Source organism: Vombatus ursinus, unplaced genomic scaffold (genome assembly GCF_900497805.2).
Source record: "Vombatus ursinus unplaced genomic scaffold, bare-nosed wombat genome assembly UNPS02014867.1, whole genome shotgun sequence".
Lineage (NCBI taxonomy): Eukaryota > Metazoa > Chordata > Mammalia > Diprotodontia > Vombatidae > Vombatus > Vombatus ursinus.
Window position 1 is genome coordinate 518,841 of NW_020954645.1, and position 12,155 is coordinate 530,995.

At 48.1% G+C, this 12,155-nt stretch overlaps 1 protein-coding gene across 1 annotated transcript in view; it reads right to left on the reverse strand.

Annotated features, from left to right (window-relative positions):
- Nucleotides 1-3,407: 3,407 nt before the first annotated feature.
- Nucleotides 3,408-12,155, reverse strand: part of WNT3A (Wnt family member 3A) — a 95,311-nt gene continuing 86,563 nt past the window's right edge. The window contains exons 3-4 of the mRNA XM_027842167.1: nucleotides 8,205-8,470; nucleotides 3,408-4,525 (exon numbers count right to left, since the gene is read on the reverse strand). Of these exons, the coding sequence (XP_027697968.1) occupies nucleotides 4,046-4,525; nucleotides 8,205-8,470 (746 nt within the window). The 3' untranslated portion in view covers nucleotides 3,408-4,045. The remainder of the gene's footprint in view (nucleotides 4,526-8,204; nucleotides 8,471-12,155) is intronic.

Here is a 12,155-nt window from a genome sequence, read left to right on the forward strand (position 1 = left end):
CTACTTCTGCTTGCAGATTTCCAGGGGTAGGAAGCTCAGTACTTCCCTTGGTCATCCCATTGCACCTTGGGACATCCCAACATTGATTTGGCATGAGCCGGCAGAAGAGAAACACATCTTGAATTACTAAAGACATTTTCATCTCCAAGTCTCATCTTGCATCCCACCACCAGTGCCAAGAAACCCAGAAGGGCAAGGATGAAGCTCCCCATATCATAGAGGGCCAGGTCACATGGTGAGGCAGAAGGTATTGGGCTAATTCACACTCTGCTGGCTTCCCATGGTCTTAGACCCCTGGAGATAGATAATTAAGGTCAGGAGCTGAACTGGGTAGGAAAATGCACAAGATCCAGAATCCTTGGACTTGGAGAAGGCCCTAAGGAAGACTTTTCTGGAATCTCAATAACAAATGTGGGAACCTGGTCCACCTTGCCCCACCCCCTTTCTATGTTGGTTCCCAGGGCCATGCCCTTCTCAATGGCAGGGGCCCCCTCCTCTGCTATTATGTCAGATTCTGAAGGCTTAGGCATGGAGCAGAGAATGAATGACCTTGATCTTCCTTTCCCCCATTGGGGGTGGGAAAACAGCTAAGGACCACAGAGGTTGGGGGCTTAGAAGCCTGCCGATGTCCTCTTCTCAGCTGTTGCTGTGTCCTATCATAAGCCTCACCAAGGCCCAGAAAGTCCTACCCTCTCCAAGAAGTTCTATCAGGTGACATCCAGGGACTCCCACTGTTGTCACATTTCAGGGAGATCCTGGAATCTTGGGAAATGAACACACAACTTCACATTTTTTTTTCTTTTAAAATTTCCTAAAGCTAAGTCTAAAACAATTTCTTTCATAGAAAGAAAGGAAAAAAATAAATTTTGTCTGTCTAGCTCCAGTGTATGGTGGATATAGCAGCATTTAAAATAAGTTTAAAATAAAAAAGGAAGAGGAATTTCTGTCTCCCTCCCTCAATGGCCTGCAAATTTTTCTCTTTGCAAACTGCATGTCTCCTACCGGTCCCTCTTGGCCCCCATCCCTGACCATGAAAGGCCAGGGTCCCAGCTAGAGAACTGGAAGTCAGATAGACCAGCTTCACATTTATCAGTGATGGGAGTGCAAGAGCAGAGGGGAAATCCAGGGGAGACTGAGGCCTTAAAGAAAAGACCTAATTTGGCATTAGTTCTATTTTCCAGATGACGAACAAGGGAGGGAGATGTCACTCAAAGGATCAAACCTCACAAATCACCCACACACCAGATGGCTTTGCCCCCAGCCTCTGCCTGGTCAGGATGAGGTTTCAGGGCTTTTGTTTCAAGGCCAGGATCAAAGTAGAGAAGGAAGAGAAAAAAGGAAAGAGCTGGGATATCTCGACATGTACACACATGCACACACAAATGCCTCCTCCCCTTCCTCCGGGATCCATGATGGACTTGACTTTCAGATTATCCCACGGAGCCTAATGACCTCTCGAAGAAAAAAAAAGGAGGCGGTGTGGGATGAGTGGCAGCATGGATGAAATACTGCAGGGGTGGGAGGTGAGAATAATACCTCCATCTCAGAGGTCTTAGCTTAGTGGCTCTCCATGATGAGTACAGCCCACCAAGTTATTTTAGGGGATGGGAAGAGGAGGGGAGACCCTCCCTCACACTAAATCTGCCTTTAAAGAGGATGACTGAATTATTGAATTGGAAGGGGACTGCATGGTCTCAAGTCAATTATTTTGGGGCAAATACTCAATTGGCTAAGTTCTCCTCCTCCTCTCTTTGGAGGTGACACTGGGGAAGCTGGGGAGAAATACCTGGGGCAGGGAAAGTGGAAAGACCTTGAGGAAAGGACAAGGAAAGTGTTTTAGGTAGCCACGGAATGAATGGGTATAGGGTCCTCAGGGTTGGGGTACAGAGAAAGCTAAAATAGGAGAAACAATCCCCTCAACCCTATCAACCCTGGTAGTCACTTGTGGGTCATATTTCTTTTGGGGAAAACTAGGAATGACTAAAGAGGGCCTGTGCCAACCCTAGGGGTTGAATTTCCATTTCTTTTTAGAAGGAGAGGGATATAGAGCCATCTCTTGGTTCTTGAGGGTGGTCATTAAAGACCTAAGAAGTCAGAATTCCACATCCCAGAAAGACCTAACAGAAATCTTGCTCTGATGGGCATGCTCCGACCTAGGAACCCATTCCTGCCCTGTTCCTGCCCCAGTGACTACAGAAGACACCTCCCTCTGCCTCCCTAAATGGCAAACAGACCATGGAAGGCATCTGGTGGGCACATGTGTGCACATGAATTTACACAGTGTGTTTTCTAGTGGCAATGAATGGAGACATAGTTCTATGAGCCAGCTGGCATGACTCCTTGCCCAGCTGAGGATGTCCATAAGTCTCTAGACTTGTGGTGATGCTGGGAGCTAGTCTGAATGGGGCTGAAAGCATGTGGTTTCTTCTGGTAATCCCAGTGGGGGGCTGGGGTTGATTGGGATCCCAGCTGGTCCACACTTCTGTCAAGTCTTGCTTTGGAATGACAACATCTCAGTGTTGGAATCTTAGAGATGGGAGGTGCCTCAGAGGGCATCTGGTCCAGTAATGACTTGAACAGGCATTTTCTTTACAATATCCCCAACATATGACCCCCCTAGTTGTGGCTTCAGGACACCCAGTGTTTCTGAACTCTTTCTCCCAACTGTTCCAAAAGATACTGACATCTTCACTCCAGCCCAACCCACTTGCCTCCTCATAGAGTACCAGAGTTAGAAGAGACATTCCAAGCCATCTGGCTCATATCTGAAAAGGACTGCCCTTTATGCCATCTGACAAGTAGTCATCAATTGGAGACTTCCATTGAGGTAGGCCATTCCCCTTTTGGACAGTTCTAATGACCAGGAAATTTTCCCTTATATTGAGATGAAATCTACTTTTCTTGCAACTCTCCTCTCCACACTCCCTCTTCTCTCCCCCTCCCCGATGTGCTCCAAATTCTGACCTCTGACGACAAGCAAAACAAATTGGAAAGGGACATGACTTTGTGGACATGGACCTCGGGCAGAAACAACCTTCTGAGTATGACTCTCCACCACCCCCACCCTTAACGGCAGAATAGGGATCCTTTTCCTGAACTCTTGGGAACTCTTGATCTTATCAGAGGTGGAGGGGTGGAAACCATAGCAATAAGAGATTAGGGAAAGCTTCTTCTCTGGGAAAGTCCTCTCCCTTACCTGTTGGCCATTTACCCCTTTAGTAGACTGGTCCACCAACACCTCTGCCTTGCTTTCTTTCTTGCCCCCAGCTCCCAAGGTAAGTGAGGCGATTGTGATAAAATGGAAAGGATGCTGGATTTTGAGTTAGAGGGCCCGGGTTCAAGTCCTGACTTCTATTACTGATTAGCTGTGTGACTTTGAGCAAGTCACTTCCTTTCTCTGGCCTCAGTTTCCTCCTCTGTAAAATGAGGGGGTTGGTCTGCATGATCTCTCAGGTCCCTTCCAGCTCTAAATCCTATGATCCTACTTTTTCCTATGAAGGATCCTACAATATCAGGACCTCATGTTTGTGTAACTTTATACTTTTCAGTGTGACACCACCTCTCAGTGCTGCCAGGCAGCTCTCTAAGACAACGAGTTGCAGATGAGTTGCTGATCTGCACCGGTGGAGGGGAGTTTCCATACCAGGATACAGTCTAGATGACACCCCACCCCCACCCCCAACAACAACAAAAATAACTTTCCAGAGTGCCCTCATGCCTGATTTGATGATACAGAGAGTGTGGCCCCAAAATACAGCTGTTTGACAGAGTCTGAAAACCTGGGTTTGCATGCCAGCTCTGCCCCTTACTACCAGTGTGAACCTCCCCTCTCTGGGCCTCAGTTTCCTCTTCTGTAAAATGAGGTTGTTGGACTACATGACGTCAGAGGTCCCGTCCAGCTCTAAATGCTATGACCTCTTTCTCTCTGGGGCCCTGGGGTGGGGAGGGGCGGGAGGAAGGACAAGAAGCATCCCCCAGTTCATCGTCCCCGCCAGTGCGCAGTGATGCAGCCCCCCCCTACCCTGCTCCCCGGGCCAGGCCAGCTCTATTTGCACGTGTGGACGTCGTAGACTCGGGTACACTCCTGACAGCTGACATAGCAACACCAGTGAAAGACACAGTGACACTTCTCCCGCCGCTTCTCCGTCCTGGTGTTGTGGCCGCGGCCACAGCAGAGGAGGTCGCAGCCGTCGATGCCGTGCGAGGTGACGTTACACGCGCGGTCCCTGGTGCCGAACGAGCCCGTTTCGGGGTTGGGTTCGCAGAAGTTGGGCGAGCTCTCGTAGTAGACCAGGTCCCGATCTGTGGGGGCCTTGAAGTAATTGTAGCGGGGCCGCAGGGTCTCCACCCAGCCCCGGGACTCCCGGTGCTTCTCCACCACCATCTCTGAGGCGCTGTCGTATTTGTCCTTCAGGTAGTCGCCCACCGCCCGGAAGTCAGGCTGGGACCACCAGCAGGTCTTCACCTCGCAGCTGCCCGACAGACCGTGGCATTTACACTTCAAGTGCATGTGGTCAATGATGGCCTGGAAGAGAAGGAAGGGAGGACGTCAGTGGGGGCCTAACTCTGGGTGTGAGGGTGAGTATGTACGTATGTTAGTGGGGGTACGGTGGGGGGGGGCAGAAGAGACATAGGATATTGGGACCCAGAGCTGGAGAGTATAGGATCATAGATTTAGAGCTGGAAGGGGCCCAAGAGACCAATGAATCCAACCCCCTCATCTTTCAGATGAGTAAACTGAGGTCCAGGCTGAAGTGATTTGTGTAAGGTTACACGTAGTGAACAGAAGAGTGAGGATTTGTACCCGAGGTGTCTCACTCCAGTCAGGCCTCTTTCTGTCTCTCTGCCTTAATTATGCTGATGGTGGCAGAATAGAATGACAATACCATCCTTAGCACAGGTTGGAGTGTGTACTGTCCCTACAAGGAAAATTGTGGGTGTTTGAGACTTCCAAACCAATGGAAAGAGGGCTGGACGTGGGGCTGGAAGCTGTGCCTTAGAATCCTGGCTCTATCGCACTAACTGTATTACCTTGAGCGAGGCACTTCCCCCACCCTGGGCCTTGGTTTTCTCCTTTGTCAAATGAAGGGGCTCTACCGGCTAGGATGACTTCTTGAGTCCCTTCCAGCTGTTATCCTGTTATCCATCTTTCTGATTCTTTTTCCCAACTCCCTTGACTTTGTTCATGGTCTCCACACTCTGCCTGGCTCCCTGTTCCAGAGGCAGAGCTTCCTGACAGTGTGAACGTTTTTTCTTATGTCTGCACACAATCCTTGTAAGCCCCTTTCCTCCTTCTCTGGGCCTGCAGGGACTTGGATCTTCCAGCTTTCCCATTCTATTGGCTCACCCACCACTGCCTACAGACATATTCAGGTTTTCCCTTTCTTTCACTTGATCCTGATATTCCCTGAAGCTATTACTGGATCCTCCTCGCGTTCACCACTAAACTCTTAGAAAGTGCTGTTTTTATACTTACTGCCTCTCTATCTTTGACACCCACTCACCTTTCAGCCCCTTGCAATTTGTTCCCCTGTTCCCCTCCTGGAGACACCTCAGAATCACCTTTGACTCTTCCTTCTCTCACCACACAACAGCCAAGCTGTCACCAAGTCCTGTTGCTTTTAGCCCTGCAGCATCTTCTAGATAGCTCTCCTCCCCTCGCTCCCTCTGGCCCCTGGACTATTGCAACAGCCTTCCAACAGGTCTCCTTGCCTTCAGCTTCTCCCCATTTGGTCAAACCTGCACCAGCTGCCAGATGCATCTTTGTAAAGCACAACTCTCATCATACTTCTCTGATTAGAAATCTTTTGAGGCTCTCAGCTTTCTAAAGGATAAAGTCTAAACTCCTTAACTTGGCATTCAAACTCCCTGTCTGGTCTTGACTAATCTTTCCAGTTCCTTCCTCCATATACTCTATGATCTACTCAAACTGGGCAAATCATAGACTTAAGAGTTAGAAAGTACTGTCTAGTCTAATCCCCTCTCCCCTGCTGCCTCCTCCCATTTTACAGATGAGCAAACTGAGGCCCAGAGATTTGTCAGAAGTTATACAGGCAGTATAAGTGGAAGAGCCAAGATCTGAACCCAGGTCCTTCCAACTCCAAATCCATCATTCTTTGCCCCTTCTATCACACTGCCTCTACATTGAGTTCATGCTGATATAACAGTTCTTAAATATATCTCAAACTTTCCTGTTTCTGTAACTTTGCTCAAGCAGCTTTTAATGCCTACATTGCCCTGCACACCCTTTAATTTCAGGCCCAATGCTTGGTGAGGCATGACTATGGCAGCATGGTAGAATATAATGAGTGTTATATTTGGATTCAGAAGACCTGGGTTCAGATCCTGGCTGAGACCCTTGCTGGTTTGTGTTATGGTGGGAAAAACACTTAACCTCTATAAAATGTAAGGTAGAGGGGAGGAGAGCTGGACTCAATCATTCCTAAGGTCCCATTTAGTAATAAATCCTATGGTTACCTACCTGGGCCTTATTTTCCTCTTCTATGAAATTAGGCTCAGTAGAAAGGGCTCATGATTTGAAATCAGAGGACTAGGGTGCCAGTGGTAGGGTGTCAAACCCCAGCTCTGTTACGTAATTTTATTTATCTCAGTGACTCATTTATAAAGTGGAGAGTAGGGATGATTAGACTCCATGACCACTGTGGTCCCTTGCAGGTCTAACTCATGACCCTGTGAACCTGCACTTGGATGTAGGATTGCTTCCTTTACAGGGTACACCTGGACACTCCCTTCCTGGATTATAGCTCCTGGACAGTGAGATGGTGCCTTATTTCACCTTCCTATGTTCTCCAGGGCCCAGTGCAGTAGTTTATACACAAACAGGCCCTTGATAATTGTTTGTTGAATTGGGCACCTGTTCCTGCTCTATTAGGACAGAGAGGATATGGAGGAGAGTGACCGAGCCTCCTCTGGGAAGCTTTCACTGACCACTTCAGTCCGTGGGGCTCTCTCCCTCACCTGAGCTCCCATGACACTATGTCTAAGTAATCCCACCCTCGCTGATACACTCTCCCATACCATTTTCTGTTTTGTGGGTGGATGGTCGTGGCTTCCCAACCAGACTGGGGCTAGCCTTCTGCTTCCTCTATTCCTGCTCTCCCCCCTCTCCACCCCCCATGGTATAGATGAAGAAAGAACAGGTGCTCAATGAAGACAATGATTTGATGTATTAATCCTTTAAAAGCCTTCCCAGGGATTTATCTCGCTGTTTGACTCAGGGCAAGTCAAGGAACCTCTCTGAGACTCATTGCTAAGGAGGGAGTGGTGACCAATGCAGGAAGAGCCCAGAGGCAGGTCCCTCCCTCGGTCTGGGCATGGGATGGGATGGGAATCCCAAAGCTAGTTAAATTCAAGGGAGGGGACTTCCTGAAGAGAACTTCGGGGAGTGGAGGGTGGGACCACATTTTCCAAAATCTTCCTGTCACTCAAGTCTCCTTTAGCTATGACTGACCCAGTGACTCCTTCATTTCTCCTTTCTCCCATTTACTTCCTGCCTCCATTCCCCAGCTCACGGTTCAAGGCTCATGGGTCAGATTTAGGGGACTTGTTAGTTTCAGATTAGGATATGTTGAATTTGTAGGGGGTGGGGAGGGTGGCATCCAGGTAGAGACTTGGTGTGCTACCTCTGAGAGGTGTTTAGACAGAGGAAATGCCAACCAGTGAACATACCCTGAGAGACCACCTCTCTACCTTCTTCCCCACTGAGCCATGGATACTCAGGGAGTTAAATATGGGCCAAGAAGACAGAAAAAATGGTGGATTTCATTGTTCTTAGGGGTCCTAAGGAAGGTCCCTTAGGACAGGCCTGTGGTCCTGTAAGCCTCAGAGGGGGTCAGATTAGGGGGAGACAGAAGAGTAGAGAAAGGTGAAATACCTAAGGAGACAGAAGCAGATAAGGAAGGCTGAGAGCAAATGGGTGGTGGGGGACTGAGAGATAAGGGAGTGGACAGGAGAGAGTTGAGGGGATTGGGGGAAGTAGGACTAGGGAAAATGAGAGGATGGTGTTGGAACTGGGAGCTGCTGAGAGGGGGTCAGGGTAGAGGTGGAAAGCCAGGTGGAGGAGATTCAGGAGGACAGAAAGGTGATTTAGGGAACAACGGAGGAAAGGGTTAAGGTGGGGGAGGGAGTAAAGGAGACTGAGAGGAGGAGGCTGGCACAGGGGCCAACCCAAAGCCTCCACCTACCAGTCGCCCTGCCTCGTTGTTGTGACGGTTCATGGCTGAGCGGGCATCAGGCCGGTTCTCTCGGGCATCGGCAAACTCTCGGGACACCATGCCGCCGAATTCCACGTCCTCGCTGCAGCCCCCCCACTTCCAGCCTTCACCTGGGGAGCCCTTGTGGCGGGTGTCGCAGCCACAGAGGGCAGCGGAGCCCTCAGCGCAAGAGCGGGTCACGGCGAAGGCCACACCAGCCGAGGCAATGGCGTGGACAAAGGCTGACTCCCTGGTGGCTGTGGAAGGCAGAGAGAGACAAGCGAGGTTGGGGCTGGAGCCAGGGCTGATGGGGTAATGTTTGTGAAAGGAGCGGGGGTCACGATGGCACCCTTCCCAGATAACACAGGTTTTCAGTTACACCTAGGCCACCTTGCTTTCCATCTTCCCAAGCAGAGGCTGAGGTTTCAAGGGGAACTTTGAACACCACCCCACAAGGGAGTAAAAGAGAGGAACAAGAAGGCATGGTGTGAATTCTCACCACATAGTAAGTGCCCAACGGGTTCCTCTCCCCAGACCTGAGCAAAGCCCATCCTAGGCCCTATAGGAGATCTCAGGCCCCCCATAATGACTAGGTTTCTGGGAACCCAGACAGATCACAGCTCTTCACAGCCTTTCACCTGGGCGAGGGTAGCCCCTTAGGCAGGGACAGGATTGCTGTCTTCAAGTATCTGAAGGGTTGTCATGTGGAAGAAAGATTAGATTCTTCTGCTCGGCCCAGAGGGCAGAATTAGAAGGAATGGAGGAGAAGTTGCAGAAATGCAGACTTTGACCAATGTAAGGAAGAATTTCCTAACAATTAGAGTTGTCCCAGAGTGTAATGGTGGTAGTGCATTCCCCTCCTGCTGGAGGTCTTCAAGTGAAAGCCGGATGACCGCTTGTCAGGGCTATGACATAGGAGGCCCTTGTTTTGGATGTAATTTGGACTACATGCCTCTGAAGTCACCATCAGCACTGAGATTCTTTTCTTTCTTTCTTTTTTTTTTTAAAGGCAATTGGGATTAAGTGACTTGCCCAGGGTCACACAGCTAGTAAGTGTCAAGTATTTGGTCTGAGGCCGGATTTGAACTCACGTCCTCCTGACTTCAGGGTGGGTGCTTTATCCACTGTGCCACCTAGCTGCCCCCAACACTGAGATTCTTATCCAATCCTCACCTTTAGGCCAAGTAGCCCTGGCCCAGCTTGGAGGAGAGCTCCTTCCCCCGCACCAGATATTTGGGGTTCTTAAGCTTGTTGGGGTCATTGATCCTAACCACAGGAAGAAGGGAATTTTTAAGTTAAAACGATGTTTATTCAATCTCCCCAAACCACGGAGGCAGAGTCCGCTCACACAGTTTAGTAGAGTGAAAAGATAGAGAGAAAAGATGTGATTTCATTTAGATTTGTATTCAGGTTAATTTCCAGGAGGCCTCTCATGGACAAGACCACGTCAGATTCTAGCCTTACTTTCTCACTCATCTATCTTTTCTTTCAAGAAATTCCTTCTGATATCTAAATAGATCCCTTACACCAAACTTGAAACCGTTCTGGTCCTCATGATGGATGACTGGTCGGCATCTTCTCTGTCCAAATCAGGGGCTGTTGACCTCTTAGAGGTGGCGTGTCAAGTCTTCACCTGGATGCCCCTCCCCCCACCTAAAACTCAACACATCCTAATTTGAGACAAATACCTCCTCTAATCCTGACCTCTCTATTTTTGCTAATGGCTCCACCATATTCCCACTCCCCATGGATTCAACAATTCAGTTGCCTGTGACTCTTCAGTCTCCTTCCCCACTCCATCCAACCAGTCATAGGATCAAAAGAGAACAGATTTACAGCTAGAATGGCCTTTAGAAACTGTTGACTTCAATTGCTCATTTTACACGTAAGGAAACTGAGGCCCAGACACAAGAAGTGATATGACCAGGGTCATGCTGCTAGCAAAGTGTCCAAGGTGGGATTTGACCCCAGGACTTCCAAGTCCATGCCTTTCATCCACTCCACTACCCTGCCTCATTGGTCTTTTGTTGACTCTACCTCCACAATGGAGCTAGCATTTGCTTTCCTCCTGTCCATTCCTGCTGCTATACCGCTAGGACAGAGAACCTTAGGGCTGCGAAAAGAGCCTCCTAATTCATTTTCTCTTTGTTCTCTTCCTTGTCTGATTCAACTTTCACAGGGCTGCTAGATTAATGCATAATAATCTTTTTAATGCATAGGCTTGACCATGCCATGCCATGCCTCTGCTAAAAAAACAAAAAACAACAACAACAACAAAAAAACAACTTTCAGTGACTTCCTATTGCTTATAGGCTTAAATAAAAATATTCTATCCTGGCCCCCGAAAATCTAGCATCAACCTGCCTTTCCAGCTTAATTACTCCCTTTCATGGACTATTTTGGTCAAATTCGTGTCCTCTCTGTTTTCTGCTCTCATTCAGTCCTCTCCAGGGTTTGTCTATATACCTGTAGACTTACGCTGGAACCCATTTCTAGAATGGCTGCCCCTCTCACTACCATGTCCACTAGAACCTCCAATTCTGTCCCTCAAAATCTCTTTTCCTTCCATTCTGTTCAGATACCACCATCTCTGTGAACCTTCTCTGACTTGGGCACTGACTTAGAGAATCATAGGACCCTAATTCGAATTCCAGCACTGTCACTTTTCACCTGGACTTGATGACTTCTAAAATCCTCTGAGCACTAGAGCTGTGAGCCTAGGAACTCTAGCTGTCAATCACCTTTCCGTCTTGAGTTTTTTCATGGCATTTTGTGGGGGTCACTCCTTTGTAGTTATCACAACATATTGCTTTGTCAAATATTGATGGATGTCTCAAGAGGCAGGGCAGGGAGGTGTAGCAGATAGAGGGCTAGTCAAAGTCAGGAGGATCAAAGCTCAAATTGGACTTCTGACCCATACTGACTGTTTGACCTTGGGTAAGTCACAATCTCTCAATGTGCGAGGCAACTCTTTAACACTTATAAGCGGCAGAAAAGATGCCAATCTGCATTGGTGGGGTATTCTTGTCTGGGAGTTCCCTATGTCAATGAAATCATGGGTCTAGTCCCTCTCCTTATCCCCATAATATTTATGTACATCTTGAGAGACAGTGAGATGTAGCATGGATAGAGGGCTGGTCTTGGAGTCAAGAATATCTAGCTTCAAGTTCTGTCTGGCAAACACTGCTTGGGTGACCCTGGACAAGTAAATCACTTCAGCTTTCAGTGTCCCAGTCAGTTTTCCAGTAAATCAACGCCGGTTACTGTGCTAGGTATGAAGGATAAAAAAACAAAATGAAAGTCAAACAACAACAACAACCCAGCCAAACAACTCAGTCCCTGCCCTCAATGAGCTTACATTCTCTACTAGGAAGATATGCTGCATTTACAGATAAGTAGATGTAAGATATATACAAAACAGATAGTGATTGAGAGAAGAGCATTAACAGCTGTGGGAATCAGGAAACGTCACCCTTGACCTGGGCTATGAAGGGAACCTGGGCTTCCAGGAGCTCCTGCTATAAGTATAAGACTATACTTTGCAGAATGGTTTTGAATCTGCAATGGGCTCTGCAGTGGCAGAGGGCATTTCCTTACCAGGAGTTCCCTATCTCAGTGAAATCATGGGTCTGAATGACAACAACAACAACAATAACAATAAAAACAACAGTCTATGTCATTCTTCTTATTATACCATAAGCTCTTTGAAGGCAGGGGCTGTGCTATTTGTCATCTTAGTAGCTCTTTTAGAAGGCAGCAAAGTTTGATGCAAGGAGTGAGCATGTATTTATTGAACTTGGCCAAGTTATGAAAGATTCACAGAACTCAGAGTTGGAAGGCACCTTAGAAGCCATTACTCCAACTCATACCTTCCTTCCTTCCTTTCCTCCTTTCTTTTCTTTCTTTCTTTCTTTCTTTCTTTCTTTCTTTCTTTCTTTCTTT